At 47.8% G+C, this 24,425-nt stretch overlaps 1 protein-coding gene and 2 long non-coding RNA genes across 21 annotated transcripts in view; 2 read left to right on the top strand and 1 right to left on the bottom strand.

Annotated features, from left to right (window-relative positions):
• LOC130155667 (uncharacterized) overlaps positions 1-2,191 on the top strand; it is a 153,641-nt gene extending 151,450 nt beyond the window's left edge. For all 18 annotated transcript variants that reach the window (XR_008824152.1, XR_008824161.1, XR_008824160.1 and 15 more), the window contains one exon: positions 721-2,191. This is a non-coding gene — a long non-coding RNA (uncharacterized LOC130155667). The remainder of the gene's footprint in view (positions 1-720) is intronic.
• An 11,583-nt stretch (positions 2,192-13,774) lies between these two features.
• On the bottom strand, positions 13,775-16,150 carry CEBPB (CCAAT enhancer binding protein beta). The gene has a single exon (XM_056353126.1). The coding sequence runs from the start codon at positions 15,866-15,868 to the stop codon at positions 14,882-14,884; it is 987 nt and encodes a 328-aa protein (XP_056209101.1). The 5' UTR covers positions 15,869-16,150; the 3' UTR covers positions 13,775-14,881.
• Positions 16,151-16,461: 311 nt separating this feature from the next.
• On the top strand, positions 16,462-20,900 carry LOC130155668 (uncharacterized). 2 transcript variants are annotated; one of them, XR_008824171.1, is made up of 3 exons: positions 16,462-16,806; positions 16,934-19,439; positions 19,532-20,900. It is a non-coding gene; the product is annotated as an uncharacterized LOC130155668 (long non-coding RNA). The 2 variants fall into 2 exon arrangements; XR_008824170.1 differs by having other exon boundaries at positions 16,462-19,439; positions 19,532-19,719; positions 20,517-20,897.
• Positions 20,901-24,425: the final 3,525 nt, after the last annotated feature.

Below are 24,425 nucleotides of genomic sequence, written 5' to 3'. Positions count from 1 at the left end.
TCTTTGAAATTTTTTTTAATGCTGAATTGAAAAAAGTGTAACATGGATGTAAATAATTTTCCCTGCAATGAATGCAGTACAAACAACACAGTGTGTGACTAATACCTGAGAGCTGGAACATAAAACTGTATAAACACAACAGCGAATCTGACAGGTCTCTTTTATTTCTCTTCTTCCTCCATATCCCCCCAGTGTAAATTAATAAATATCACTGAAAAAGAGAAGCAATAACACTTACTTATTAATTTTTCTCCTTTTATTTTCTGATCATGCTTAATTTAAAAGTGTTTTGGGGTTACATTTATTCATATATATGGTTGTTTGAGCCTTTTATTAGCCATGATTCATTCTGCATATCAGCATAAAGTGGTGCTCAAGCTTTCAGTCTATATCTGTTCCATGATGCTCAGTTATCTTCTGCCCTTGAGCTACTGGTAGGTATGGATTTGCATGTACACTGTTCTCCTATGACAATAGTATGCCAGGAATGACCGGTCTGGTATTACCTGGTCAGGTGAGGTTCCATTCAAATAATGCACATGCCACCAAAACAATTCAGATCAAAGGTCTGTCTTTCAACAGAATTAAAATGTAAGGACTTCTAAAGCAATTTTAGCAGTTGGCTTTACAAATGAACTTATGTCAGCTGCTCTGTATGATGACTGACTAAATTACTTATATATCTAATCTTATCTAGCTATCTGTCTGTCTGTTTTTCAGCATTTCAGTACCCATCACCACATTATCTAGGCGCCACCATAAGATTAAGAAGCTCTGCAGTGACATTCTCAACATGGTCTGTTCAAAGGTCATTAGCAGAGCCTTTCATACTGGGGAAGATCGGAGGAGAGCACGGAAGTGAGCCACAGAAGGAGAGAAAAAGGAAAAGGAGGTGGAAAGCTGCTGGTGCCATTTTGGTTGTGCTCATCCTGGGGCTCGCTTAGCTAGTCCTGAATTACAGGAGCCTCATGTCAGCTGCCTTTATTCTGCTGCAGGGACTACGGTATGTGTTGTGCACTGCTGTTGCCTCAGAAAGTTATCTCACACGGCCTCAAGATCCTGTCCCTGCGCTTTCTTCGGATGCTGTTTACATGCTTATGCTTTATGATTTCTGTATATTACTGCCTCAGAGCAGGCCATTTCTCTCAAAAACTCCTAGTAGAGAGCAAGCACTGCAACCCAGGGAGCCCCCTTCCCCAAACTAATACATCAGGTTCAAATCTTATTTTTAGCTTAGCATGCAAATGCTACAAACTTTGTGTTTGAAGAAGCCCCAAAGGGTGGTTTTCAACATATACAAAGTTACATAGGACCCACGGAATCAGGAAAGATCATTTTATCCCATGAGGCCTAATCCTGCTTCCACTGAAGGCAGTTGCTGAGGCATCTCTGATTGCTGTGAGCACATGCTGAGGACAACCTGGGGAACTTACGTTATGGAAAAGTGGCACTGGCCGGATTGCGCTCGCTGATGCAGTCTGTTGCTACTTTTTCAAGGAGTATACTGGTAAGTGAAAAATTTGCCAAAGCATTTTTTTTTCACCACTGCAATTAGGAAGCCTGGTTCAGTCTTGAGGAGACCAATGACAGTATGCTGATGTGTTGCTCAAACAAACCCCTGGAGGTCTTTTGTCCCCCTTTTGGTACAAAAACACTAGGGGATTTACACTAGGGGATAAATAGGTGGTTCCAAAGCAAGAAGAGCCAAAGTTGGAAGCTAACCACAATACGTGGGTGTAAACGATTACCAAAGGCTTCCAGTAACTCTGCTATCATCAGAGACTGGCTTTATGGGTATGGCCTCAAGAAGTTTCCCTCCACTTAATTAAAGAGGCAGATAAGTATCTAGGTGGAGTGTGCAGATAGGTTCTGAATGAGTTATCCACTAAGGCTGGTTCGCTGCACCTATTGTTAAAGCCAAAATATAATATCAGATTAATGCATTATATTTGCCTATTATAGCACTATGTCATCATTATATGACATGTTATAATTAAAGCCCTGCATTAGAAACAAAACTATTTGGCTTGGGATAAGTTGCCTTTATGACTTCTGTGGTTATGATTTCCTCCTTTTCTTAACCCCTTAAAACTGCATAATATAGCTATTTGTAACTGTATAAAGAAAGTTTCTAGTTTCAGATTCTAATCTCAGGTAATTCCATGTAAATAAAGTCAAAATCTGGCACATAGTCTTTTCCTGTGTCTGAATATTTGCTAATAGAGGGAAATCCACGTTGTTTGGGTCGAAGATGGGCATTAGATTAAAGAAGAGCATGCATAACTCACCATCTAGCCCTCTCAGTTGGCATTCAGGTGTCCGCGTGAGTTCCTGATTTTGTACAATTCCCCATTACTTTTCAGGAGAGGAAGCCACTCAGCATATTTTCACTCTTACTTTTTCCTTCCTGGAACTACATGAGGAAAAATTCATTATTAGACTAGTTTCTGGACCTAGCTCTCAGGAAACCATGCTCACAAATGCAAATCTGCAAAATGGGTGTGTGACTGCATGCCTAACTTGGAGATACGATTAAGATTACAGTTTGGGTAACTGACTATGCTAATATGCTTAATTAGTGATTTGCATATGCAAGCTTTTAAATTTCAGTAGTTGGTGATTCATGCAGTTAAGTGCCAACCTTAGCCCTGCTGTCAGATTTAGACAGGGTATGCCAGCAGTACCCCCTCTCCCCCACATCAAATGCACAGAGCAAGTGCAGTCACCAGTCAAGGTGTAATCTCCCGAAAATAGCCAGGCTTTGTCTGTCTGAGGTGCGAACATTGTAGGGCGATGAATCCTCCTGCTGCTATTTGGTAGCAGCCTTTATTATTTAATATTTTGCAATACTCTTATATAAATCTAATTGCTGTCTTTTATTTCACTAACTGAACTGTGCATTTGTTTGGTTGGAGGTGACCACCTTAATGAATGTTAATGATGAGAGAACAGTTAGTTGCCAATAGCTAGGGGTGATATCCCACTGCCTTAGTCAATCAGTTGGTGAGAGTTTATTCTGTTGCTGCAATGCTGGTAACTCAATAATTTGCTTCCTGATTTGTGGATGACCTTTCACCTAGACTTGGAGGGAGCTGGATTTGGCCTTGGGAACTTGCTTGTACAGTTTCAGGGCTTAAGCACACCAGGAACTATTTTGTTATTTCTGTTTCACTTAGATCTTGGAAATGTGCATTTTCTTCACGAGGGCAATTGCTCCCATGCAGGAAGGTCCTAAGTGTAAGTGCCAGATGTCTCAGATCATCAGTCTGGGAGACATACAGACTTTTGATTTATATAGCTTACTGGAGACACATTTTTAGCATTTCATCTAAAACAATAAGATTCCTAAAGTGAAAAGTAGAAAAGTAAAAATAATAATATGCAAAAATGTGATTATTGTATTTTTTTGCCTAGAAAAGTTATTTCACCAGCTTTTGCCAATGGTACCCCTGGTCACTGCTCGAGGGGAAACTGCTGCTTACTCACACGAGTAAGTCACTAAACTTGATCCCACTGTGACTGCTCCTCTTCAAACAGAATCAGTGGCTGCAAAGGGATGACTCAGAGGGCAAAACAGGATATAATGGGCCACACATGGGCATTCCAGAAGAGTGTGTTCTCTCCAGTGCTAATTAACTTTCTGCTCTGCAAAATACTTAACAATACAAAACATTGCTTATTTCTTTTTTCTTTGAACATTTCCATCAGCCTCTTAAAGGTGCTTTTATGAACTCCATTCAGTCCTTTTCCATGTTGATTGACAAGTTAGGCCTAATGATGTGAACGGTTAATTATCATGACATGTATTATTGCATGCTTAATAAAACTGCAACGATACCCACCAACGTCAGGAATTACATACTGATCCCTTCAGAGAGAAGGGAATTTGAAAGGAAAATGCTGAGGACTCCCTGAAATGCTGTGAAGGCAGAGCTCAAATTCAAGGGTTGGGCAGGGAAGACAGTATCCAGCATTGAGGGTGATTTCAAATACCTTGAGAAGTACGAGGTATGATAAAAATATGGCCCCTGCAGAGGATTTCATCATGTGGGATAGGCTTCTTTACTCACTGAGTGAAAAAAATTACTTTCTAATAGCATCTACCTATTTTACATATATAATGAGCCAAACTCTGTGTGGTCACGTTACTGTCTGGGAAGTGCTGGGAGTGAGGGACAGTTGTGCTTCCAGTTATTTTCACCAGAAGACTTTCCCTGCTGAATTCATTCATATTTTTAGCTTTTAATATAAGCTTCAAATAATTAATATATGGTATTGTCAAGGTCTCGTATCTCATATTTCACAGTTCTTTAAACAAGTAATATCTGAGACACATCCAGGAACTATCTGTCCGCAGATAAAAGAACTGAAGCAAAGAAGGGTGTAATAACTTCCCCGAGATCTGAAATCAGTTTGCAGCAATGCCAGGTACAGGACACTTTCCTTACTCCAGAATCACTAGGTCATCACTCCTCTTTTCATCACTCCAGTTAATGTGGGGCTGGGTCTCCGCAGCAGTGGCTGAAAAGAGATCATCTGGGCTTAACATTTAGCACAGAACCAGTTCAGGGGTCCCGCAGCGTGCCAGGTCCCCCCGACTTACTTGGCTGCGTGGTGTGGCCAAAGCCCTGCTGAGATCCCTGGCTAATGTTTAATCCTTGCGGGGAGGCTGGAGGACAGCACAGATTAGCTGAGAGAGGCGTTTATTTGGAGGTCACATTCACCTCCCTTCTCCCCTCGAGACATGGTGGTAGGTGAAGGAGGGAAGAACCTGGTACTGCATTTGTAAAGAAGCTTCTAACAAGTGGACTTTTATGGCCTAGATTTTTACACAAGAATAATTTGATCATAAACAACCACGGATCTTGATGAGCTGTGGATGCAGGAGGCTGAGTCGGTCGGAGGTCCCAGGACATAAGAAAGGCAGCAATCCTCATAGGCGAGCTTTATGCACTATGAAAATATTTTTACATGGGTAATTAATTTTCTCATTTGTCCTCTTCACTTCCTAAAGAACCCTTCCACATAGCCAAGTGCCAGTGACAAACCCTTCTCAGAATAAAGCCTGTTTTGAAGCAAGTGACTGTCACAAAGGTCTGAAATGCTGATACCAGAAATGCTTATTTTAGCCCAGCAGAGACTAAACGTTTCAGTGGTGAGAATTGTTCAAAAGAAAGGAATACAGGGCTGTTGGGAGATGGTCCTCACCCTCTTCTTCGAATCCGTGAGGAAACCAGTGTGCTTTTGCACGGCAGCACAGCCTACCCATATTTTCACAAGCAGAAACACATGCTGCAAGGATAACTTTTCTTCTAGGAGGAAAACCAACCCCGTTGTTTTTGGCCTCTATAGTAATGAAGATAACTCTCAGGGTGGGAGCAGCATGTGAAAAATAAAGCAACATCTGCCTCAGTCTGCAGAAGACAAGAAGTAATAGACATAAGAGGTCCATATTGCCTCTTCATTATAGGAATTTGTTGATCAGAAGGCTAAGAAGGTACTAACTTGAGAGCACAGGTACTACCTTGATTAGCAGTTTCATAGTCTTGTAAAAAGCATCTCATTTTGCTTTCCCAAGTAGGTGGAGCTTTGTTGGCAGGTGGAGCCCAGGAAAGGGTTACCACTATTTTTTTTCCCACATCTAATGCTACCTTGAATGATAAAGTGGGATTATTGCATAGGAGAGAGTGCTGCGGCACACTGCAGGCTGCACCCTCCAGCCCTGCTCCACAGGCTCCCCAATGGACAGTCACTGCTGGAAGGGGGTGCGCAGAGGCCTTAGGAGGTATTTTTCCCTGAGCTGTTCCTGCTGCCCACCCTGCAGAGTGCACTGCTGCCCCCTGCGACCCCTGCTCGGGGAGTGAAATGTCTTAAAGCAGGATCTTTGCCTCTGTTTTTTTTTTAAAGTAACATTTTAGTTCCACCTATCATAGCAAACTGACTCCAATGCCAGTAAAGCATGCCTAATTGGCAGGATTTAGAGACTGATCATTTCAATTTATGCCCAGAACAGGTAGGGCAGCAATGAAAGCCTCTCCCACCCAACCCCACCCCTTCTCACCGATGTGCCTCATCCCTGCCCTGAAGGGACCACCTGGAGGGCTGAGAAGGGAGTTCCCTCCCTCTGCGCAATAAAAAGGCACAGTCCTACAGTAAATACCAGGTTAGGCTTACAGCTGTTTAATAGTTACTGTACCTCTGGTAATAAAGCTCTTGCAGGGCTCGTGCAGAAGAGCACCTGCTAGTGAATTAATGCAAAAGCAGGAGCCATTTGCTAAGGTTTTGCCTCTGAGGACTTGGCAGAAAACACTAGAGTGGCATTTTCACTTCATGTTACCATGAGGTCAGTGGGAAAATAGTTCATTGCCCCTAGCCTGTCTGTTGGAAACGGTTCCCATCACTGCCGCAGCTTGCAATAGCCTTCCCAGAACCATATGCTCTTTGGTATCACTTCCTTCTTTTCAGGCCTCTTCACCACATGGAGATCTGCCGCCTTGTCCTTTTTGCCAATCCCTTTCCCATCTGGAAGCCTCACTGGAGAACTGTATCCCCTACAACCTGGCGCAGTACTGTATTACAAGAGCTTTGATTGCATCATTCCTACCTACTCTGAGTACGCCATCCTTCACAAGCCAAAATCAAATCCACGGGAGCTAATTGTGGAGAAAGGAGCAATCAACCCATATTTATTATTGACAGAGGAAGAACTATCAAGGAGTAGTGGTTTTCCCCTGTAAAATGAGAGCACATATTCATCTAAATAAAATGCTTTGGCGGGGGGAAGCAAAAAAAAAAAGCAAGCCCTATACAATCACCATGCCACTGTGAGCCTTTAGCGAATCAGGCTTATGCAATTGCAGAACTAAAATAAAAGTAACATTTTCCAGTAGCCATTAGTAGTGCTTAGATTGCCCAATGCAGGCATCATTGCTTTTCTCAGCATCTGCTTTATCAGTTGTCTTCGAGCCCGTAGAAGTCCATGGTTCTTGGCAGCAGCTCTTGCTGATGTGGAGTGGGTTGTTGCTTAAGAAGCCTTTGATCAGCAGCCAGGTACTAACGCCATGCTCCGAAACGGTGGCTTGCCAGACCTGGCCGGCATACAAACTGGATGGGCTCCTTCAGTAGAGTAAGGAGGTAATCAGGATTCTTTTTGGCCTGTTTGAGTGCATCTCATTTACCATCTTTCTGGACATCCAGATTTTCTATCATGGTTTCTTTCCCATGCCGCAGGTGCATCAGAGCAGTGTAAGCCAGAGGCCAGGCAGCTGCAGCTGAGACTCTAGAAGGATACGTTTCGGCAGAGCGCTTGGCACATCCAAACCACTAAAGCTTGTGTTCAGCATCATTTTGCTTCTGCTCAGGTGGAACATACACTCAAGTACTTTGTGGAATTGGGACCCAACAAGAGCTGTTAGAACATGGGCTGTATCCCACTTGCCAGATGTTTTGTTGTTTGGGTTTGGGTTGTGGGTTTTTTTTTTCCTGGGAAATGCAAAAATGCTGAAGCCACTGTCATCTCCTTTTGGACAGGAAGTGACAGCCACATCAGCTCATGTGCATGGATAGCTCTCTTGAATTTGAAAAGACATGAAAAATTAAAGTGGCCAAAATTTGCTAGGGCAGTGCTATAAAACTGAGCAAGGCACAAAGATTCTCCCAGAGACACTGTGATCTCAGATCCATGTATATACAGATCCATGTAAATACATCCATGTAAATACAGATCTATGCATTTACCATTACTCATGCGAGTAATGATAGTTCCACTGAAATCACTACAGCTACATGTATAACATGAAGCACATACAGAAGATCAAGATCTAAATATATAATAGGCAAATATACCTGCAGCTATGGCAACTGCTCTTATAACTAGAGATGCACATATGTGCTTACAGCTTCTATTACATTTAGGGGCTAACTAATAAGCTAAAGATGAACTGGTGAAAGAGCCAGGATGAGAAACTGTCTCTTTTGTTTCAAAGCTCAGTATTTATCCCTTGCATCTTAATTTCTGTCAGTGTTCTGCACTCGTTAGCTCTGCAGCTATGTAACTTGCTTTGATGTAGTTAAGGACACTGCACCCAATAGCTAAAGTCATATATGAAGGCCTTCTGCCTTCTCTTCTATTCCTTCAGATTTGGGGACTCAACCCAGCACTGTGCTTTAAGCACAAAAATATTTTCTGCCACTGCGAGTGGTCATCAATAACTCAAAAGCATGAAAGCGGTCCTGCTTGGAATGTAACTTCCTTCACAGAGCTGGCACGAAAGCTGGCTGGTGTGCTGAAGTTAAGTGTGAGTGGCTATGGTCCAGCTTGCATTCCTTTAAGCAACCAAACTCCTTGATAATTACTCCTTTTTTTGTAATTCTACTCATCTCATTGTGCCAAGTTATCCCACCGATTTTATTCTGCTTCTTGTACATTTAAATGTCAGATACACTGAAGTATTTTAATGAATTGCATTCTAGGTTTGTTTTCTGGCCTTTTGTATTTCAAAAAAACCAATAGAGATAGAATCTGTATTTTAGACACCTAGGCTCAGAGAAGGGTGGCAAATCACTGTCACAAACATCCACCCCCGAGTTATTGTCTAGATGGCAGAGGCTGGGGAAATTAGCAAAACAATGTTTCTGCTAGCGAGCCACCACTGCTCGCCTTCTGCTTCTCCAACCGGCTCCAGGCACTTTCTCTTGTTCTTGTGATTCCCTTCCTGAATTACTTCAGCCAAGTAATTGTTTCATCATGTTGCACAGAAATATTTTCCCATCGTGTCACCATGACATTAATTTCTAAAGCCAAAGCTCCTCCACTCGCTTATAGAAAGTATATCACAAACCTTTTGTGGCCCCGGCTCCCAGGTGAGCTAATGGAGGAGGGGAATACGGCAGGTGAGGTGTTAGAGGGATTTTTGCACTGTTTGAAGGAGGCTGTGAGTCCTATTACTGTAATTTCTAGGCAATATCAATGAGCTGCTTACCACAGGCTTAATGAACTGCTGTTGCAATATACTAGCAAACCCAAGGTATTTATAGACAACAAACAAGCCACTGCGCTTGGTTTGTGTGGGGATAGGGACCACAGCATCTTGTAGCCTCTATCAAAAATTCAGTTCTTTCCTCTGACTATCACGAAGTACAGAGGCGTCTGCATTCGAGCTGATCAAAACCAAGTCTGCTGACCGAGCCAGCATTTCTATAGTGGATTTTATCTTGCAAATTGTATGAAATTATGAGACCTAACTAAAACCTCTGATTTAAATACCCTGAACTCTGAGAAAGGGCTTTGATAGCTATGTAATGTGTGATACAGGAATCCCAGAGGCAAGAGCAAATAGGAGAGAGCAAGGTGAAAGCTGGATGTAGATCAAAGTCTTCCCTAGCTTTTAATTAGCTAGAAAATATTACTGGAATTTATTGTATGAATAATTGTAATAGTGGATATATAGATTTGTGAAAACTTTAAAACAATTTGGCATTACTCTGTGAAATTGTGGCAAACAGTCAGAAGGTTTGGAACTAAATGTATCCCTATTGTAAGTGTAGATCAATTAGCTCCAGCAACTATTAACCCATTTAACCTCATTTTGAATCCCAGCCATACAGTTTTTCACATCCAGGCAGATCTAGTGACCAGCATTTCTAGGAGGGGAACAAAACCTTTTATTCAAAACATAACACTCAAACAACGTAGCAGGTGAGGAAATGACCACAAAAGGCATTTTGATTTCTGATTGAGTTTCCAATAGATCAAATAGAGCACATCAGAATGACAGCTGTGCCGAACTTGAGAGCTGTGCCGTACTGCAGCACCCGAGGACGGGTGTGCTGGCATCACACCCCGGTGGCCACACTGCTGCCACCAGCATCATTTCAACGAGAAACTCTCCTGGAGTTTCACGTAGTTTTGCATCAGGCTAACACCGCACCATAAATTTCACATGATCCTGATGTCAGTGCAAGGCTGTATCTAATCTTTTTAGGTGTTTGCATACTCACCAGATTGCGCTGCTCGTCTGTCCAGGCTGGGGCAAAACAGCCTCAGTTCACCTGAAACAATCAGGAACCTCAGAAAACCTCAGGATATTATGCAAGTGTAGAAACACTTTACAAAGTTTAGCTTTATGTTGCAAAGATTAAACTCTTGGACTATGTTTTGGGTCCCAGCAAAGAGTTAAATAGAACTTCATTCTGTTAATGGTTTCACTTGTCTGTTCAGCAAGTATCTCTCAGAAGAGAACTAATTCCCTCACATATTGAATGTACAGGTTTAGCCACATGGTTTTATTTTTACTTTATCGATTGATAAAGTGTTCAGAATTTGAAGGGAATTGTTTCCCTGGGAGTAATTAGCTATATTCCCAGTTTGTTTAGATGTCCTGATTAATGTAAATGTATTAAGACCCTTTCAACTTTCATGCATAGGTTTAAATTTTTCTCCACACTTCATGTTAGTATATGACGTTTGCCCTAAAATTCTGACTGTTAACCATTTGCGTAGACTTAAACATAAAAAAGGCTAGCACTCAGGAGAGTAGTAATAAAACTTATTTTGCATTAGCAATTGGTAGGAAAAAGAGTTAGAACCAAATTCATCATTACCCCCCGTCCACCATATAATCATCTACATCCAGTACAAACTGAATGCAGAACCCTGCCCTTCCAGTTCCGTGGTGCTTCAGACTCACTTTGTGTCGGTATGAATGACAGGAAAATGCAAGACAATGCTTATTGTATCTTAAGCGGTATCACCATTAAAAAAAAAAAAAAAAAAAAAAAGATGTGTAATTTGGCCTCATATACATTTTTTCTCTTTATTAAAGCAGATACTGAGTTGCATTGATTTTTATTCTGGTCACAGCTAATGAAACATTACTTAAAAACTAGCTGGTGTGAGAGTAACTTTGTATTATACATATCCACATCAATGACAGTTGTTCTAGCAATGAAACTGTAAAAGTAAACATTGTGCACAAAGTATTTTTTCAGGTTGTAATTTTGATATTTGAAAGCTATTGCGGAATTTCAATGAGGAAAAAACCATACTGTTATCAAATGTGATCAGGTCTCCTGCCCAATAACCCTTTGGTGCATGTGTGCAATTTGGATGATTTTATTTGACAGAGGAGAAACAGTTAGCACAGAAACAAGCATACGTTTGCCTGCATCTTCCCGGAGTCGCTAATGGAAGGCAGTGGGAAAAAAGTGAAAGCAACTCCATAGTGTCGGAGCTGCACAGGGTTATACATGCTTTGGGCAGATAAGAAGAAAGTAATAATGTCTATTAATAGATAGAAGAACTGCTAACAAAATTATAATTGTATTTTGAAATATGTTGTGTTAAAAGGATACATATGATTCCTTTTGCAGAACTAAGCACAACTGAATGCAAACACCTAGCAAATGATAAACCAGTGCTGGAAAGGGGAGGTCAGTGCTAGGGATTTGATCTTACAGGCTTATTTCTACGTAGGAAGAAACTCTGTTATTTGAGTAGCAATGAGAAAGACCTGTATGAGTCAGTCAATGTAATAAATAATTAAAAGGGGGTTGCGGGGGGTAAGCCCAAATGAAATGCTGTTTCCAAACTTCCATAAAATTCAGAAGTGGCTACTGAAGTGCCTTAACTTCTGTGCGTGGTTTGCCTGTATATAGACTGCAAAGTTCTACCACCAGCTGTACTGAGCCGCTTTAGGAAGAGGAGCGCAAGGGGAGACAACTGACATGTACCAAGTACTGCTCTCAGTCAACAGAATCTTATTTGTAATGGGAAACTGTATCAATATTTGGAGCTGAGGCACTGTTTGGACAGGGATTTTCCAATTCCCCCACTGTGATTAGAAAAAGTATTTGGAATCTTTTGTCTACTTTAGTACTTGGAGTTTTCTCAGATTCATTTCCAAACTTTTTTTTTTTCCAAACTTTTTTTCTAGGAAATGTTTTAATTACAGGGGCTTTTTCATATGCTTGCTTGTAAAGCAGGGTGTTTCATGACCTTCATGCATTTAATTAGTGCGACAAAGCTCCTAAAATGTTAGTTATGTGGGTAATACAAGATTAAGAATGAAAGATCCAGGAATTCTCTTACTGACTCTTTCACGGATTCCTTCTGAGACTAGTGTAAAATTGGCACATTTATGTCCTCGATTTTCCTGTCTGTAACTGCAACTTTCTGACAAAAGCTCATTGCTGTCCAAGTTTCCTCCTGAATGAGAAATCTATCATCCTAATGAAGAGATACACTGGAATACAGCAATAATTTAAACATCATTCTTTAAATTGCAGCAGCACCACCCTAGCTCTCCTGAACTGTGGCAGGCAAAGTTTAAGGATGGGGATTAGCTCATTCATGCCTGGCAGAGCTCTAGCGCCAAAACTGGACTATTATTTAAACAAATATAAATACCTTTAGTACATCTTATCTTTCAATCTACCCTGCTTTCCAGCCCCAACAAACGGAACTTTTGATGGAAGCTGTGCCATTGAGAAAGAGAGAAGGGGGGAGAGAGAGAGAAAGAAAGAAAGAAGGAAGGAAAAGAAAAAGAAAAGGAAGGAAGGAAAGAAAAAGAAATAAATGTGTCTGAGGACATCTTCAGTCCTGCAGCAATTCCACCCTCAGCAGCACACGGTCCTGACTGGGAACACTGCTTGTAAGTTTGGGTAACATTACATGGCCTACAGCACAACAAGAAAATAGGATCTAACGATGTGGATAAGTTTCGTAACTATAAGAATAGTAGAATAAACAGCCACAGGAGGCTGGAGTAATCATCGTCACGAGGGACAGTCAAGACAAGATCTAACGTCTATCTTGCCTGCAAGAACTTGAGTCATGCTGGTGCAGGAGCTCGCTCACCCAAGAAAATCTATTCTTAGGGTATCATAAAAACAACTTAACTGCACTGTACAAATTAAAAAGCAAACGGGGGAAATCTGTACCAGGACTAACACTCCACTGCTTACTACTGCACAGCTCCTAGCAGGAGCTATGGAGGCACTGGGGAAGCAGGGAATGCATAACAAATGTCAGTAAGAGCCCTAGCAGATTTACCCGCAGGACGCTATGATCTAAAGTGTCAAAAAAAGCAGAACAGTTCTTTCAGTAGAAAACATGCTTTGCTTAAAGAAACACTACAAATAATCAACAAATTGAAGATTTGTCTTTCTGCAGTGCACTGCTGTTTGTATTGGAATATATAGGAGCAAATTAAAGTCCACTACCTTTATGCCAAAAAATCCTTCTGTGTTCAGCTGTCAGAGCAGAGATGATTAAGGAGTTTATTTTTTGGGGTACTGGGAATCTGGATCGAAAAAAATTAATGCTTAAATTTGGCCTAACAGGAAAATGGAAAATGCTGAGTAAGACCTGATTGTTTGCCCAGCACTCTCCACGTAACTAGCTTGAGACTAACTTCTTACAGAGCTCAACACAGCAGCCTGCAGCGGGGGAAATACCATAACCTGGGAGCCCTGGCAAGGCTGGCTTGTTCCATCGGCAGGCAGAGCCTTATTTCTCTCTAAAACAAAGTTACGGCCTGCTACAAACCTCCTTCTCCTCTGCCCCCCCCCCCCCCCCACTTCTCTGTTGCTTGTCCTCAGCAAACACACAGGCACACAGAAACAAACACCTCTCAGCAGAGAAACTAGCTACAGGTTTTAGAAAAATGTCTCAAGAGAAAAATATAAGGGGGTTGTTGAGATGCCTCTCACCTGGCCGGGTTTCATGAGAGCTTCCTGAGCAATGACCGAAATTACCGACATCCAACAGAAATGCTACTTTCTCATGTTTATTCCTGTAAACTACAAACATAAGAAATGCTGAATCATAACTTAGAGAATAGAAACTCTGTAAAGAAAACAAACAAACAAAACCTCATTTCAGGCTTCCTCCCTTTTTATTCCTCCCTCCCACTTCAGACTCGGTGTTACTTTGCCAAAGATTGGTCATGGTTTGGATAGCACATCTTGCTCTACACGTTCAGAACAGCAAGAAGTGCAAAAAAAAAAACCCCAACACAAACACCTCCTCCCCAAACAACACCCAAGCGGCAGCTAAAGCAAGGGATTAGAGGAAATAAAATGAGGCAACAAGAACTGGCTAAAGCTTCCAGCTCTGCTCTTTGCTGGGTTTCTCTTGGGGGTTTTGTTTTTGGGTTTGGTTTTTCTTTTCCTTTCTCTGAGTCATAGAGAAAGCCAAAAGACCAACAAAAATCCTGATCCCTCATCACAAGCGTTGAGCCAGATTCAGCTAGAATTTCAACCCTGCATTTAATCTAACTTTAAACGTGCCTTCAAAATAAAACAAGCTACTTTTTTTTAACCTAGTCATAAAGTTTATTAAAATTGTTCATTAATGCTTCAAATGTAGCAAGAATGCATAGATCCCAAAATATACATATGTATTTTCTTATAGAAATAGATTATTCTTTATAATAAAAAAAACTGTAGGAACATCTTTAACAGATTACTCAATTCATGACTGACAGTTACACGAGATTGCATCATGTACACAGCATTCCCAGCCATGCTTAAAGGATTGCATCACTTTGCCCTTGCTCTCCTCTCGCTCTTTTAAATAACCCCAGCGCCCAGCAGCCTGCAGAGCCCGCCCGGGGCCGGGGCCGCCGGCCCCACCGCGCCCCACCGCGCCCCGGGCAGCCCCCGGCCCGGGCCGGCGCCCCGCGGCGGCGGAGCCTTCTGCCAACGTGTAAATAAAGACAAAAAAAAAAAATATTGCTCCCCCCCCCCCAAAAAAAAAAAAATGTTGAAAACCACCCCAGGCGACCCGCCCGCCCCCCGGGCGCCCCCCTCGCCCCGGCCCAGCAGCGCGGAGCGGGGCCAGGAGCCGCCGGCTCCGCTCGCCCCGCGGCCCGGCCGGGGGTCAGCAGCGGGGCGAGGAGGCGAGCAGGGGCTCGGGCAGCTGTTTGAACAAGTTCCTGAGGGTGCTCAGCTCCCGGGAGAGCTGCTCCACCTTCTTCTGCAGCCGCTCGTTCTCGGCCGTCAGTTCCAAGACTTTGTGCTGCGTCTCCAGGTTGCGCATTTTCGCTTTGTCGCGGCTCTTGCGCACCGCGATGTTGTTCCTCTCCCGGCGGAGCTTGTACTCGTCGCTGTGCTTGTCCACGCACTTCTTGGGCTTGTTCTTGCCCGCCGGGGGCGCGGAGTAGCCCCCGCCGCCGGCGGCGGACTTGGAGGACTCGGAGGGGTTGGGGGTGCCGGGGGGGCTGGAGGAGGACGAGGTGGACAGGTTCCCGCTGCTGCCGCTCGGCACCGACTGGTAACCCAGGTAGGAGCGCACGGTGCTGCCGTAGGGTGAGGACATGCCCCCCGGTCCCGGCCCGGCTCCCCCTTCTTCCTTACGGGGCCCTTTGCAAGAGTCCAGGGTCTCGAAGACCGGCTCCACTTTGGTTTCCACGATCTGGGGCGGGAAGCAGCCCGGCAGCCCCCCCGGCTTGTGGCTCTGGCTGGCGCAGGGGTGGCTGTGCCGGGCGAGGCTGATGTAGGTGTAGTCGGGCTTCTTGCTCCCGCCGCTGCCTTTATAGTCCTCGGCGAAGAGATCGGAAAGGAAATCTTGGCCGCCGCCGCTGCTGCAGGGAGGCTCAAAGTTGCCCCCTGCTGCTGCTGCGGGAGGCGGCGGCTGCGCCGGCTGCTGGGATGCTAAGGGGTCCAGGTAGGGGCTGAAGTCGATGGCTCTCTCGTGGTCCCCTACGGTGAGCTCGGTCATGGAGCGGCCCCCGGCCGCCCGCGGGTGCAGCTTGTTGAGCGCAGCCAGACAGTCCGCCTCGTAATAGAAATTAGCCACTTCCATGGATTTAAAGGCGGGCGGCTGGATGGGGAGGCATGCTGCGTCCCAGGCCACCAGGCGTTGCATGAAAGCAAAGGGGGATGCGGGGAGGAGAAAACGACGCAGGGGGGGCCCCCCCGGCAGAGGATCAAGCTGCCGCCGTCGGGGTGGGGGGGGGTCCAGACCCTGCCTCAGTCTGCGGCGCTGGGCACGGCCCCGGCTGCGCTGCCCACCTGGGCTGGCTCAGTCCCTGCGGCGCGGCGGGGCTTCACCGCTCCGGCTGCTGCGGCGGGAGCTGGCGCGTCTCCTCCGGACCATCTGGTTCTGGATCCCCGTGTCCTAAAGTCTCTGACTTAGGAAAGTTCCTTTCCTCAGTTATTTATAGGGGCGGTGGATCCCATAGCAACAGGCGCGTCACCGCCTGGCCGCCTGCCACGCTGCACGCTCGGCATCTGCTGGCCCCGGCCCCCCGGAGGAGGCACCCGGGGCGGGTGGTGCCGGTGCGGTGCCCCGCTGAAGCCAGCCGCAATAAAAGCGGGGTTTTGCCGGGGAGGGTCCCGCAGGTGCGGAGGGGGGAAGCCCGCGGCGGCGCCGTGCCCCGCTCCAGCCCCCCGGCGCCCCGGGCGCCGGGGGGCTGGAGCGGGGCACGGCGCCGCCGCGGGCTTCCCTCCGCCGCTGTCCCTGCTTGCCGGTGCCCTTCCCGCAGGATCAGCTGTTTGCTCCTCAGGGTCTGTCGCAACTATCGCGACACACAGCCACAGGGCACCCGTGCACCCGTGCACCGAGGCACCGCGCAAAGCGCGGGGCAGCAGGAAATCTGTACGTGCGCAGAAACATGGGATCCACATGCTATTATTATTATTTTATTTTTTTTTGGAATCGTGCGCAGAAACATGGGATCCACATCGGGGTGTTTTTTTGTGCCCTTCCCGCGGGATCAGCTGTTTGCTCCTCAGGGTCTGTCGCGACTATCGCGACACACAGCCACAGGGCACCCGTGCACCAGCGCGGGGCAGCAAAGCGAGGTACGTGAGCAGAAACATGGGATCCACATGTCTGGGGTTTGTGTTTTGGTTTTTTTTTTTGAATCATGCGCAGAAACATGGGATCCGCATTTGGTTTTTTGGGGTTTTTTTGGTGCCCTTCCCGCAGGATCAGCTGTTTGCTCCTCAGGGTCTGTCGAAACTATCGTGACACACCGACAGGGCACCCGTGCACCAGTGCGGGGCAGCAAAGCGAGGTACGTGAGCAGAAACATGGGATCCACATGGTTTTGGGGTTTTTTGGAATCGTGCACAGAAACATGGGATCCACATATTTTTTTAATTGGAATTGCGGGGTAAGTTGGGGAAGGAAGACAGAATCTTGATGTCCGTTTTAATTAAAGACACCCACCTTGGGAATCAAACTTATATTTTCACTCTTACTCCCACATTTACCTGTCTACAAGCTGGTGATTCATCCCCAGCATAAAGGACATTAATTTAAAACAAAACATATAATTAAAGGAAGTAGGAGTGGCTTTCGCCTCAGTAAAGAAGACCTGGCACTGCAGGGAAAATGACACGGCCTCTTAGAATAATGTGAAGCAATCCTGCGGTGTGGGAAATATTGTAACGTTAAGCCAGAGGAACAGGTATTGCATTATACGATTCAAACAGTCAACTGTTCATAATGTTCAAACCTCAGAACTTTGAAAAGAGGAAGAATTCAAGAATCAGTGGATCATCAGCCTTTTCCTTTCTTTTTTCTTTTTTTCATTCGCTTTTTGCTTTTCACGGTTTTAAAAGGACTTTTTCTTTCCACAACAAAAGTCCCCTAACAGGTTTTCAGGCTTCAAATATTTCTAGTTCCATCTTTATCTACCGAGTTAATCTTTGGTGAATACACCAGAGATTAAATTGGAGCTGGGCCTGGCCAGAGAGCTGGGTCTGGAGGTTGCACTTGGAGCCCATACCTTCATAAATACAAACATCTGTATTGGGTGCAAATACTGGCAAGTTGCAGGGAGCCAGGGCTTGTTCTTCAGGCTGTTTACACCCTCATTCTGCGTCTTTATCCTGCATTCTGATCTGGCAGTTACATCCAGTGGCTGCCCTAACTGGCCCTTGAAACTCAGCGCTTCAAGTCGGTCTCATGCGCTTCCTACCTCCCCAGCCGCCTGTCTGGGGGACCTGCAAGGCAGAAGGTCCCCCGCCACGGTGACCTGCTGAAATACAGGGTTGGTCTTTCTTGGCCCGGCAGATCTCCAGCTTGCCACGGCCGTTGGCTAAAACAGAACCCTAAAGCTGGTTGGTAAATTTCCTGGGCAGTTTTTCAAGATATTTTTGGAGATCTAAATTTGCCCTCTTCAGATTTCTGCCCTGTTCTCTACTGCTCCGCAGCAGAAAGTTGTCCTCTTGCCCAGGCTGATCTTCCCCAACAAAATAAAATGTCTGTGCAACTGTCATGTGAAACAGATTATATCAGGGATGGTGTGGCCCACACCTCCTTTCCAGGCCAGTGCTGAGTAATTCCGTAGTCACCGAGATCGCGTCAGCCAGGGTGGTAATTGAGGTTGGATGCCCAGCTTGTCCCCTCCTTCCCTTCTCCCCCCCCCCCCCCCCCACCTCCGTACTGTACCTGGATCTCTTTAAACTTCCTCCAGCTCACCTCAAATCCCAACATCCACTCTCATGGAGCCGACGTCCGTTCTCAGCTTCTCATGGGAACCTTGTTGGCGGGACTAACCACTTATCCAAAACCTTAGCATTCGGCAAGCAGGTTTGGAGCTAGCTCTGGTCTCTTTTAAATTGTTTCTGCACTTGTCATAACAAATGCATGGCCAGAAATGTTGGGTTTTTTTGAAATGGGAACAGGTGCAGAGCAAGGATTGCACCACAGAGGATTGAGTGGAGGTCTGGGCACCCCGACCTCTGTCCCTGTGAGCGCCATGGCTTGGCCTGGCCAGATGCACAAAGGCTGCTAATAATCAGCCTGGAAAACCTCAGAGAGATGCTTTAGCTAGGAAAGGAGATGCAGACATTCCTGGTGAAGGGATCCGGGCACTGCTCTCGCTCTGTGAAACACCCAAGGGCAGCAGCCCTTCTGCAGCATGTCTCCCAGCAGAGCCGATTCCAGCAGAAAGGCAGTGCTGCTGTGAAAAGCACCTTCTTTCCAGTGATTTCATGATTTCTTTTTTTCATAACTAGTCAGCTGAGGAAGGAGGCAGCATATCTCACAAAATACTTACCAAGAACATAAACATTTTTGAGCAGAAAAAAAAAAATATTCTGCTGCAATAGAATGCAGATCCCACTACATTCGTGTGTGGAACAATATAGATATTGGGAGGATAACAGAAGGACACCAGCATGGTGAAAAGGTGGAGGGAAGAATCTCATCCTCGCTGCCTATTTCTATCAAGAATTAAATTCTGCTCTCCAGTTTCCCTTTTGTACTGTAGAAGCCACAACTTTCCAGCTCCAGACTCAGACTACAATAAAGCCTTGCAGAGGCATTTTCTTCCTGGAAATTGTCATCTTTTCCAGGATTTCTTGCAAACTCTCCAGTTCATGTGCTCCAGGTCTACATCAGCTGTCCCTGGAAGGACACCAGCTTTGGGGAGAAGCTATTCGTTTAATGGTGACGCCTCAAACACTGAAGTGTTTATAAGAAGGTCTGTGGACTGAGGATACTCTAGAAAAAGGCTGTCTCTGATTTCTGATCCTTCTTGCTGCAAGCTTGTCTCATGTATTATTGCCCTTGCAGTAGCTCATAGCAGATCAGTAAGATCAGAGCCGCATCACGCAGAACCCTGTGTGAAGGCAACTGCCCACCCACAGACCCGCAGTCTAAAACAACGTAGAGGGGCAGAAGGGGGGCAAAGAGTAAAGGAGTTGATGCCAAAAGCTGACAGCTGCATCAGCGAACAAGATGCTGTAGGTGGTACCTTGGAGGTGAGCTAAAGAGGAGGACGTGAGGGGTTCTGGAGCAGGGTGGTATCTGTGCAAGCAGGCAGGGAGAGAGCACAGAGGTGGTGTGGGATGGGCTGGGGGGGCTGGGGTGGTGGTGTAGGAGGGGACCTCGCCTGAAAGACTGTCTTCAGTGGAGCAGTGTTGCAATAAAGGCTGCAAAATACAGAAGTAGAATTGAAATTTATTTCTGAGCATGTCGTGCGCCCTGTTTTTTCTTCTTCCTAGCCCCAGGTCCCTCTTTATACAGCCGCACACCTTAAGCCAACAACAGCTCATAAGTTGTACCTGGCAGAGGCCAGATTTCAATCTATTGCTTTCCACTTGCCATTCTCCACTGTAAAAACCCAGCACTTATGAAATGTCAGACAGGGACAATGTCTCAACTCGGAGAAAGGTTGGCTCTCCTTCCGTCTGCCCCAGCTCTTAGACCAGGCTCGAAACTTTGCCTCATTTTAACATAAAACACGATTGCCACATGCTTTCCTCTCTTCTGAAACCGCAGCTGCGATACTCTGCCTTGCAGTCTCCAGTGGCAGGGATCTCCTCAGGCGGTTGCAGGCCATGTCTCCTGGCCTCCTCCGCTTCTTTTGTTACAGACCAGAGTCCTCCCCCTCCCTAAGTGCTCCCTCACCCCTTGTTCCCATGTGGCATGGTGATGCTTGGGTATTGGTTAGTCTTCTGCTGATTTTCTGCTCACCTCTGACCCAGCATGCCTGGCCTTTGCAGGGCTGGGTTGCTCAATCCCCACTTTATCTACACGTTGCTCTTTGCCCTGTCAGTGCTGCAGAGACGACACCTGGAGATTGGCACCGTGGCCTCCAGCCGGTGGGACAACATGAGCGAAATACCTTCCCCTACCAGACTGAAAATTTTCCAGAGCAACTCGGAGGTCAGAGCACCCGCTCGGTGGCTCTGCGAAAGGAGGAAAAGGAGGGAGAGCCAGAGTGCGCACAAGCACCCGTGGACGGGTACAGTGACAGCAGAAGCTGCAGTCTCCAGTCCTGTGTTGCACAGAAAGTCCCTGCTGAAGCCATTCGGATGGCAAGACACGGGCTGTCTTTCTGAGCAGGACAGTAAGAGGTGACTTTTTATTTTATGAATAGCCTGTTTTCTTGTATTCCAAAAAAAAAAGGCAGGGAAGTTGCTGTCCACTAACCTTCCAGAAGTTGTTCGTAGTTCGTAGTTGTCTGCCATGTCCTAGGTAAGCATAGCCTCCTCCTTTGATGAATTTGTTACACACCATGGATTAATGCTTTTTTCTAGTGTATCCAAGCTTTTGAAAGATCCATCAAGGGAGCAGGGACTCTGCCCTTCCAGGATACCCTGCCAAGCATCAGAAGTTCTCAGTAACAGAACATGGTCATTCCTTTAGGAGATTTCTGAAAGAGAACTCAGAGGTCCTGAAGCTGCAGGCTGGGTAGCTGCAACTCCATGGTGTGTATTGCCAGGGGTGATGACATAAATCAAGGGAAGTCTTAGAAAGGGTGACAGGAGAGTGGGATTAAGTGAAGAATTAAAACATTTTTCTTCATTAAAAGCATTAAAGGTCTGTGCCCTGGACTGTACAAATAACTTTTTTTCCATCTGCTCTCATCTTGTGTTGAGCACCACAGGCTGCCAGGGGATCAGTTAGGACTTGTCGGTGGTGAGTGCTGGCGTCCAGAGGCAGCCCCTCGCTGGTCTGTGCCACCTGGCAGCTGGCCTTGGGGGACGGGGCACCAGGTGGGGACAGCCACAGTGTGCCGTGCCCCACACAGCTCACTTCTCAGTCCCTGTCATCTCCCTATCTTTGCATTTATGGCTTTGGACGGGAGCCGTAGGAGTGGCTATTCCAGCTCTCCCACCCACTGACACTTTCCCATGCCAGAGAGTCCAGCAAGGGAGCTGCAGCCAGTTCCTGCTCCCTCGGTGCCTTGTGGCTCGGGAAGAGCCCAGAGTTGCATAAGCGGGGGCAGCAGCCAGAGAAATGGGGCCGAGCGCTGCTGGCAGCCAGGCTTGGGGGGCAGCTCTCGGGTGCAGAGGGGGAAGGGGGCACAGAAAACTAGAGGTGATGGGCGAATTCGCAGGCTGAGCAGCAGCCAGGGCTGTGCCAGCTGAAGTCATTGCCATCGTTAAAGGTGGGGAGGGAGGGTCGGCGTCCCCCTGCCCCTGCTGCTCGGGGGGCACGGCTGAGGCTGCAGCCGCTGAGAGCAAGGGGCTGGGAAGGGGTCAGGCGGGGAGGTCCGTGGGGGTGCAGGGTTTGGGGGTGATGCCTCTCGTGCCTCGCTGGCCATGGGGCTCCGCAGTGGGCGGTGTGGAAGGTGTTCCCGGGGATGCCCCCTGCCCGCCCCCGGGCTGCTGGGAGGGGGCACAGGGTGAGAGGGGCGGCGGTGCCGCGGCGCCGCGAGCGGGGCTGCAAAATAGAGAAGTAGAATCGAGATCTATTTCCGAGCATGCGGTGCGCCCTGGGTGTCCTCCCAGCCCCGGGCCCCCTCACACAGCCGCAGACCGGCGGCCCCGGAGCTGCCCCGAGCGGGGCCGGGTCTCGGCTCCCGCTGCCCCCGCCGCGAGCTGCCCCCGCCCGGCGGCACCGGCCGGCGGGGGGCACGGCGCTGCGGGCAGGGCGGCGGCGCACACACCGCCTGCTCCCCCTGGGAGACCCCCGGACCCTGCCCCGCCGGCCCCCAGCCCCCTCGTCCCTCGACCCCGGTCCCCGGCCCCCTGCCCCTTGGCCCCTCGCCCCCCGGCCCAGCCCCACCGCTCCCGGGCGGCCCCTCGCCGGGGCAGCGCCGCCGTCACCGGGCTTGGAGCGCCACCTAGCGGCGTGCGGCGGGGCCGCGGCGGGGGCGGGACCGGGCTGGGAGCGGGGCGGGGAGCGGGGCCGGGCAGCAGAGCCGCGCCGCCCTTCAGAACCTTTCCCCGGCGCCCAGCCTGTGCTGGCGCCCCTCGCCACGGGCCGCTGTGGAACGGCAGCGAGCGCTGCCCCGGTGCGGCGGGGGGGGGGGCCGCGCCCCCGTCCCCGGTAGCGCCAGCGCCAGGCGGGTGGCCGGGCCCGGGCGCCTGAGGGCAGCGGGGCCCTTCCGCGGGAGCTGCGCACAGACCGGCGCTGGGCTGCCCCTGCCCCCCCGGCCCCCCGGCGCTGGGCTGCCCCTGCCCCCCCGGCCCCCCGGCGCTGGGCTGCCCCTGCCCCCCCGGGCGCTGGCGCCCCCGGGGGCCTCCGTGCCCCCCCGCACCCCCGCCCCATGCGGGGCCTGTCTCCTCCAAACAGCATCGAGGGGTCCCTGCAGCATCCCTCGCCCCACAGACTCCTGCCGGGAGCCCCTGCAGCCTCGGCCCGGCCCTGCTGGTGCCCGGCCCGGCTCACCGGGACACCTCACCGTCAAGGTGGCGTCTCTAAAAGCCGTGGCACCCGGGCGATGCGAAATCCTCATGGCTCCACCTTTCTTGCGATGTGGTGGCACCACAGCTGCACCAGCTCCTGGAATTTCACCAGAGACTATGAACTGACTTACTGTTTCTCCCCACTCCTCCAGGTGAGGACAAAAGAAGGAACGTTCCTCAGATGTATCCCGAGCGAGCGTTGGTTCATCTCCAGGAAAGGACCAAATGCTCTCCTCAACAGTCTTCTGTCTCGTCACGTTGAGGTGAGATTAGAAGGGCCTTCAAAGCATCTTTTTCCTTCTGCAAGCTTGTCTTTAGGCACATACGCTGACATTATTACTGAAAGATGCAGCTTTATTCCGGCCAATACCAAGGGGAAACTAATAACTGTTTCCCAGGAGAATCTGACGAGCCACCCAAAGCCAACCTGGCTAGCAATTTGCTGCTTTTTCCTCATACTGGCAGCCCTTTTGCCTTGACAAAACAAGTTGACTCACAGATATTGGAGGTATCATGAGAAACACTCCCAAGAACTGTACCTCAAATAAAAGTTTCTATCTTTCCTCTAACACACACATTCAGAACGTGAACATACGGTCACGCATCTCGGAACACATTTAAAGGTGCCGTATCCTGCTGAACTGACAGCGATTCGTTCACGTTTACACCATTTCTGTGCTAACATTGACGAGGTAGCTGGGACCCTAAGAGGATCTTAGCAAAACCCTCAGCATCAGAGCAGCCTCACCTCACGGAATCTAGTGAAAGCATTGGCATGTCTCGATGCCAGAACATTCCCATCCCTCCATCTAAACTCAGCCCTGTCCAGCAGATCGAGGCACCCCAAGCTAATGCCTTTGAATTGGCTCATTGCCCCATTAACAGAAAAGAGGAAAATCCCCCCTCAGATAAATACCTCCTTCTGGTCAGCAGCAAATCATCATCATTTATGGTTTCCAGACCTTTTGAGAGAGCGAGAGATGTATATAAAACTCTTGATAAATCCAGGGCTCGTTGAATTCCTGAGCCATTTTTTCCTTAAGAACCACTAACCTGAGCACATGATTCCAGCTAATTATTAATCACTGATGCTCTAAACAGCAGGGCGGGCTCTGGGAAGTGCAGAACATGCCTTTTGCCTGCTTCCCAAATGCAGTGATTGCAGCGCACCGCAAAGTGACAGTGCAGAGCAGTCCCTGACCGCCAGCTGTGTCAAGTTTTGGGATGTTCCCGGGTGGTTTGGTGCAACCAGCATTTCTGTTCCAGCTCTCTGGTGGGGGAGCCCGCAGGGCACCCCCTGTGTCACATCCTGCAGGGACAGGACCAGC

This window comes from Falco biarmicus, chromosome 10 (genome assembly GCF_023638135.1).
Source record: "Falco biarmicus isolate bFalBia1 chromosome 10, bFalBia1.pri, whole genome shotgun sequence".
NCBI lineage: Eukaryota > Metazoa > Chordata > Aves > Falconiformes > Falconidae > Falco > Falco biarmicus.
Note: the sequence above shows the minus strand (reverse complement) of the source record. Positions and strands in the feature narration are given on the sequence as shown.